The sequence below is a fragment of the Gadus morhua genome, chromosome 4, assembly GCF_902167405.1.
Source record: "Gadus morhua chromosome 4, gadMor3.0, whole genome shotgun sequence".
In the NCBI taxonomy this organism is placed as follows: domain Eukaryota; kingdom Metazoa; phylum Chordata; class Actinopteri; order Gadiformes; family Gadidae; genus Gadus; species Gadus morhua.
The window spans coordinates 16,822,685-16,830,500 of NC_044051.1; the positions used below are offsets into that span (position 1 = coordinate 16,822,685).

Sequence of the window (7,816 nt, forward strand, 5' to 3'; positions counted from 1 at the left end):
CTTGGTTGGTGCTGACGTTGCTTCTTTTTCAAATTAGTCTTTCCAGTTAATTTACAATGTATGTACCAGGCTTGCTTTAGTCTGTGGGTTTATGATGCCATCATATTTGAGTGTTATACACTGATTGTCATGTTTTTTTTTTTCTAAATATCTAGGTCTGTGCATGTGGCTACCAGCGTTTCTGGCAAAACCAGCCGATCCTAAACAGGAATATGCCAACCTGTAACCTCCTTTTAAGCAGGGCCATCCATTTCTCTGGATGTTTGGCCACCCAGACATTACGGATGATGACCCTGTTTGGCCTTCAGTGCATCAGCGCAAGCACTTTCTTTCGCCATCAGCGCCGTTACACCATCCCCGTCATCATTCAGGCCTGGCAGAACGAGCAGGCCAAGAATTTTAGTGACCTCAAGGCAATGGATGGAGGCCTAGTTGTTGCTGGTGACTGCAGGTAAAGCAGAATTTGTTGATTCTATGCTAGCTGCCACTAAGGGGTATGAACTTTAATAATCTCATGTCATTGTTAATTTTGTATCCTAATACTGTTCTCCACACTTTGTTTGTGCGAGAGCTCATAGACCAGTTGCACATTTTTTTTTTATTTGTTATCATGCAGGGCGGCTTTAGTTTACATTTGCAGATGTCATGGTGGATTGTCTTTACAGACACTGGTTATTAAAAACTTGAAACATAATTTTAATTTCTAATTATCCCCAGGTCAGATTCTCCAGGGCACTGTGCAAAGTACGGCTCCTACACATTGATAGAGGACAGAGTAAACAAGGTGGTTGATGTTCAGCTTGTTCAGGTAAGCCTGATGTTATTAGACAGAAAGAAATGAACTCTCTGCAATTTGTTAAATGGACTGCATCTTAATATAGCACTTTTCCACGTGTACAACCATGCATAGGGCTACACTTACACTTATATTATGTTGCAGAGCTCAGAGGTCCCCAACAGCTCTTGGTGTGAGATGGAGGGGCTCAAGCGCAGCATTGGCTTGCTGAGGCGGAACGACCTGCATTTGTCAACCCTCATCACAGACAGACATCGCCAGGTATTTACAAAAAGAAAAATAATGTAGATTTATGAATTTCACTGAGGCTGGACATTTGTGCTTTGCTGATGCACTGAGGGCCAGACAGTGCAAGCATCCACAAAAGTTTGCTCTTTACTCCTTAGGTTGCCAAATGGGTGAGAGAAGAGCTGTGCCCTGAAGGGACACAGCATTATTTTGATGTCTGGCACATTGGGAAAAGTATGTATCCATTGTTGGAAAGTTTAAGCAGTTTTTTTTTATTGCATTTCGATTAATACCATTTGTTCTAAACCAGGTCTGGGGAAGGCCTTGGATACAGCCTCAAAAGACAGACAGTGTGAACAACTACAGTTGTGGAGGCCAGCCATAGTAAACCACCTGTACTGGACTGCAGCCTCAACCCCTGATGGCAATCCAGGAGTGATGGAGGCCAAATGGAGAAGCTTGGTGAATCACATTCAGGACATCCACGACCATGACACCCCTGCCTTCTCCAGTTGCGCTCATGCCCCTCTGGAGGGGGATCAACGAGATAAAGAGTGGCTGGAACCAGGTACAGTACACAGTATGTGGCATTATGAATGCTCTACAGGGTTTCCATTTAAATCATTATTTCATACTCTGGGGATTTCATAACATTCTGTTTACTGTAAATATGTTTGCTATAATTCATATGCAGGACAATTTCATGTGTTTCCACTGGAGAAAAAATATCTGTCTATTTGTATGTCTGCTGTGTGTGTGCCTACCTATCTTGGTCTCTTGCAGGCTCAATGGCAGCAGTAAAACTGGAGGGTATCATCACAAGGACATCCTTACTGAAGGATGTTCGACAGCTGTCTCCGCAGCACCAGACTTACTCCCTTGAAGCCTTCCACTCCCTGATCCTGCACTTCGCACCCAAGCACACTGGGTTTTCATACCAGGGCATGTATAGCAGGTCAGTGCTGTCCAATGGAATAACAATGCCGTATTTGATCATACATACACCAGGTTTCGAAAGTGTTCTCAAATGTGTTATTCTGTAGGCTTCTCTTAGCGGCGCTGCATTACAACCATAATGCGAACAGAGAGACCGCACGAAGAAGCGATGGTTTGGAGAGGTATAGCGTGCGATATCCACGTTTCAGAAAAGGTGCCTGGGTAGTTGTGCCCATCAAAGAGAAGGCCTCATACGGTAGGCAGTGTCATGCAGTTCTATCATATTTTGACATTTGCGCACAAGACATCTGTGACATCGATCTTTATACAGTATTTTATCATTATTATGTCTGCAGGTTATGCAACGTCATTAATCGAGGCTCTTCGGGAGAGCTACATGGATTCACCCAAGGCTCTTCAAGAGGTTAGCGCCAATTTGTCAGCCTGTGCACCCGCCCCCATCGCCAAATCCTTCGAACAAATTCCCAAGGAGGAGGCCGTCAGCCTCTATCTAGCCCAGCAGTCACGCTACAAAAAATTGAATTAGCATAGTTTTTTTCCCACACAGGCCAATCATTTAGTTGTGAGTATGTATAAATGTATATAGTAAGTATATGTTATTTTATTTGGTGGTGGTTTTCTGTATGCCGCATGTTTTGTTTTCTCTTTGTGTGCTGTTTATTGCTTGGGTTTTTTGATTGTTCCAGGAAGTTTATTATAACCTTACATTTTAACCCCTTGCGCTGACCCTAACATCTGTCGACTAACATTATCTCTTGGTTATTTTTGGCTGTAACCCATTCATTCCTTTATCAGCATCACCATGGTTACCGCCTCACTGCATGTCGCATGTTTTGTTTTTATTACTTGGGTTTTTTACTTAGTTGTGTGCACAAATCATTCCATTACAGCTCCATTTGCCCCATAATTCATAAAAAGTAAGAATTGTAAGAATCCGAAAGGGACCTCTGTGTGCGCTTTTCTCTTGGATCACTATGCGTCTGCTCTATGTGATATCATTGCATGTATGTGTCCGTGAGTGAGTGAGAGAATGTGCTGTGTGAGTGCTGACCCTCAGGTAAGACCACACTATTGCAAGATTATTTTATGTTGGTTTCTTTGTGCCTAACCCTTTTTTTCTTGATTTGTTTACTATATCAGGCCTTTCAACCTGTCCCTTTTTTCAGTAATCGATCCCTATTACTTGGGATGACCTAATAAACTGTTTTTATATGAATTCACATGTTCTGTGTATTTTATAACATTTTAAAGGCGGTTGAGCGATCGCAACACAACTAGCATGAGTTAATTCTTGAACTGAAAAATAATTGTATTCATGTTGTACGTGCCAATATGGTTTTTATTCTTCATCCAAACGAGGCCATTGAAAGCCATGATAGGTCTGGTCACCACTCTGAAATTGTTGCCTGATGGCTGAAACCAGACAGGAGGGTAGAGGCTTCCTTATATGCAGTCCAAGAACTCCATAAGCCCATCGTATAGCCTGCCTGTATGCAGTGTACCGGTATTGCCTAGGGAAATAGGTTGGAAAATAAAAAAATTGCATGCATGTTTATTGTCTATGCAACACATCTCTAGTCGCCTATAACTGTTTAAGTTGGTTCATAGGACTCTATAAAAAGAATGCTAAAGTAACAAACAATTAACATACTCGTGCGTGCTGGCTTGAAGGGGACCATGATCCTGCTTGAAATGTGTGTACGCTATCTTAAGCACAAACGGATTCAGGCAGCATGCATCAAATCCTGGATGCTGAGTGAGGCATGTCACATCTGCTGGTCTTGGGCTGAGCTTCTCGACCAGCGACCAAAACGCACTCACTTCCCTACAGCACAAGCTCTCCACCACAGATTCCATAGGACGGCACCGCCCACACAAACACCTGCCAAACACAGCGACACAGACACGCTTACTACTCTCCCTCTCTCTGTAAGCGGTACCCTGATGGTGTCAATGACAATCAATCACGAGGAGTAGAATCGAAAATAATCACCGCTGAATTCATGACCAGCCTACGTGATCGGCGGCTACCGGGTACGTTTGCAACAACACTTTCACCGGAGGAATATGTAAAAGCTTAGAAATAAAGACTAGGCAAAATATGTACCGGTAGTTACTGGAGCTATTAGGCAACCATCAAAACGTGGGATAACTAATCGTAGGGTTTATCCGGGGAGGGGGGATAGCTCAAGCGCTCGTTGCTGCATTGCTAAATGATAGCAACTCACCAGGACACCTCACCAACTCTCCACCCATTCTCCTCTGACCATGAATTTAATTGGCTTTGACGGCCATCAATCCTCGGCAATTCCTCATTCGCCCCCTCACGTCTAACAGGCTCGAAATTATACGGCTGTGGGCCATCATAAATGTAATTTGTGGTTCTTGCCACCTCTTCCTCATCCCAGTTAGACGCCATAGTTCTAGTACTAGGCTGAGGCTACCTTCCACCACGACTCCCTACCGTGACGTCACCACCGAACGACATTAGAAAACACCCGTTACCACAAAAAACGACAAAAACTGGACTTTAACGCAATTTTGGAGACATTTCATGAATGCGGTACATATTTTGAGTGCTTTATGTACCCATTAATCGAAACTTCCGGTTAACCTGCACCATAGGCTTTAAATTCCCCCTAATTCAAGCGTTTTTGTTCATTCAAATTGATACACACTGAATAACAATGGATGGGGATAAAAGCAAGAAAGGCGGATATGGGTTACGGACGGTACGACGGCGATCGGCAAATCGACAAAGGAGATGCGGCTAGCGAAACTTTAGCAGGTCAAGATGGCGACCCCGGAGAAGGCAAAACTTTGGACCTAATCCGTGTAGCCGTGAGCGAAGTTATGACTCTCCGGCTTTCATGCCAGTTTTCGGGAGGCCATTAAAAAACAAATTGAGGAATTTTCCACAGAAATAGACCAGAAAATGGAAGATACGGCGGGTCTGATTGAGGGCGCGGTGAAATGCATTGATGAGATGGAGGAAAGCATGGCCGATATGGAAAGATGGGACATTGGAGTGAAGGACGCCCTCAACTAACTGCTTCGCGATCAACGAGCTCTGCGGGATAAAGTGTCTGATTTGGAGGGTAGCTCCAGGCGCAACAACGTTAGGATATATGGCGTCCCGGAGGACGCTGAGGGTACACCCGCCTCTAACCTTCGTTGATAACCGGATTAATGGCGCGTTTCCACTGCAGGGTGCGGAACGGATCGGATCGCAAAGGTGCGGGTCGGGTCGCGTTTCCACCGCCAAAAGTGGGCGTGACCCGGACTTTGCCGTACCCGTTCCGGCCCCGTTCTCGGGACTCCTCTGTTGGGGTACGGAAAACGAGACGAGACGCCTGAAAGGGTCCCGGGAAATTCTAGCTACACAACCCCTCCGTTAATTGGTCGACAGAATCGTCACTTCCGGGCGACGCGGGGATAAAAATGAACAAACAGTAGCCTTGAGGTATTATTCTTTACAATTAACATGTTGCGTAAAACACTTGCTTGGGCGAACAAGGAGGTGGAGACGTTCGTCTGCATTCTTGGGGAGGAAGACGTTGTTTACGATGTTTTACGTAGCTGCTGCGGCGATCGACATCCGTCCTACCACAAAGGGTACTGTCGGCAGTGGAAACGCGACCTCGGAACTGAGCTGGGCTATACCGCCCCCTTCCTACCGCACCTTTGCGATCCGATCCGTTCCGCACCCTGCAGTGGAAACGCGGCATAAGACTGAACTCGGAGACAGTCTGCCCTTGGATAGGGGCCGTGACCTGGGTATAGAGCGCGCACATCGCGCTTTGGCACCAAAACTTCCTGCAAGTGCCCCTCCACGCTCGATAGTGGTTCAGTTCCTCCGGTTTTCAGTGAAGCAGAAGGTTCTCAATACAGCTTGGAAAAAGGAACTGCGTGTCCAAAACAAACAAACAATCATGGTCAAAATCATTTTTGACCATGATTATGCGACGGATGTGCAAAACAAGCGGAAGGAATATACCCCCGTGAAGAAGGCGTTGAAGGAGCGGGGAATACGCTTCCAGACACCACCAACCAGGATGCGCATCTTCCGTGCAACGGGCACCATCATGTACAACACTGCGACTCATGCTGCGGAGGATCTGCGCAAGCGGGGATTTACCGTGGGTGAAGTTACTCGCGGGACCAAGAGTGCAGGTGTTACGGAAGAAACACTGGATCAGCTCCTACCATGGGAAAACACGGAGACCCGCTGCGGCAGAGACAAGGACCGATACCGATACCAGAGGCAGATCCGGGAAAAACTAAGGGAATACCGCAGGACGGAATCGGGACCAGCAGAGGAGGACGGGTGAATGGTTAAAATCCCCCAAAAAAATCATTATGAGATCAGAAGGTGAGACAAGTCACTCTCTCTCATATTTTTTATTTGCATAGTCCGACTCTCTTTTTTTTTATTAAATAAGTAAATAATCTGGACCCGAGGATGAAGGCTACCCTCTATAAGGATTAACAACGTTAAAACCCCTGTCCGACACTTTCTTTTGACTTTACAAATATACTGTGCTGTAAGGCTGATACCTATGGTGCGCACAGACAGAGAGCCACGAGACTTTCTTCCTTCTTTTTTTTCTTTGCTACAGAGGCTCAATCCGTTTTGGTTTTGATTTCATTGAATGCAGCCCGTTCTTTTGCCCAAACAAAGCCATTGGAAACACGTCTTAAAGCACTGATGAATGCATATGTAACCCAGTTCCTGTTAGGGACTCTTATTCTGAAGGAGGAAGACGGAAGTGTCTTGACTCTGTGTTGGGAGCGCTGGAAATAAAGTGGATCGCCCCGTTCAGTGAATGGAGTTAAACGATTCTTCTTTTATATCTAACCCAAGTATATGCAACAATAATTTGTACATTAGATTATTATTCATAGATTAGAAAACAAAAGGAGATCGTTAATACTTCGGAATAACATGGGAATTAATGAAACGCGCATGCACATTTAAAAGACAGCGTTTACAGGACGTGCATCATTATTGCGCATCTTGGACCCCGAGTCGATCTGGCAGCTGAGTCAATCCGACACCCACACCTGTGTAGGTACCATGGACATATTATTGTATACGAAGAGCCGTTTGGGCGCCAAAAGTGTCTGCGCTTGTTGTTGAGCTAATCCAAATTATCAAGCTCACTAAAAAAAAGCCAAAATTCCCATCTGGTCGTGCATCGACAGTAGCGCATGGACCTATTATAGAAGGGACAGCGGATAAAAAAAATGGCGCCCATTCATTCCTATGAAAACTGCTCTAATCGGACTGAGTGTGGCGGTTGGTTGCCAACGGTCTGGATGTCTTCCTGGAGCTCCAGAGTAGCGGGACAACGTCGCGTCTGAGTCCGAAATGGGTCCCGTAATCGGACTGAGTGTGGCGGTTGGTTGCCAACGGTCTGGATGTCTTCCTGGAGCTCCAGAGTAGCGGGACAACGTCGCGTCTGAGTCCGAAATGGGTCCCGTAATCGGACTGAGTGTGGCGGTTGGTTGCCAACGGTCTGGATGTCTTCCTGGAGCTCCAGAGTAGCGGGACAACGTCGCGTCTGAGTCCGAAATGGGTCTCGTAATCGGACTGAGTGTGGCGGTTGGTTGCCAACGGTCTGGAGGTCTTCCTGGAGCTCAAGAGTAGCGGGACAACGTTGCGCCTGAGTCCGAAATGTCAAAAGTCAAAGTCAAAGTTTGTTTATTGTTGCATGTACCAAATTGCTTCAGCCCAGCAAAATTCTTACGACTTGGCAAGCATCATTCATCTACGCAGTAGACATCATACATATAACAAAAATAACATAAAACTCTATAACACTATGACAATAA

At 45.6% G+C, this 7,816-nt stretch overlaps 1 protein-coding gene and 1 long non-coding RNA gene across 2 annotated transcripts; one reads left to right on the plus strand and one right to left on the minus strand.

The window, feature by feature from the left end:
- Positions 1-865: 865 nt before the first annotated feature.
- On the plus strand, positions 866-3,017 carry LOC115541280 (uncharacterized). The gene is made up of 6 exons (XM_030352967.1): positions 866-1,057; positions 1,183-1,258; positions 1,335-1,592; positions 1,808-1,979; positions 2,068-2,216; positions 2,317-3,017. Exons 1-6 carry the CDS (start codon positions 932-934, stop codon positions 2,505-2,507), a joined length of 972 nt encoding a protein of 323 aa, XP_030208827.1. The 5' UTR covers positions 866-931; the 3' UTR covers positions 2,508-3,017.
- A 285-nt stretch (positions 3,018-3,302) lies between these two features.
- On the minus strand, positions 3,303-4,461 carry LOC115541281 (uncharacterized). Its single transcript, XR_003976311.1, has 2 exons — positions 4,210-4,461; positions 3,303-3,863 (listed from the first exon to the last, which is right to left on the minus strand). It is a non-coding gene; the product is annotated as an uncharacterized LOC115541281 (long non-coding RNA).
- Between the last annotated feature and the right edge of the window lie 3,355 nt (positions 4,462-7,816).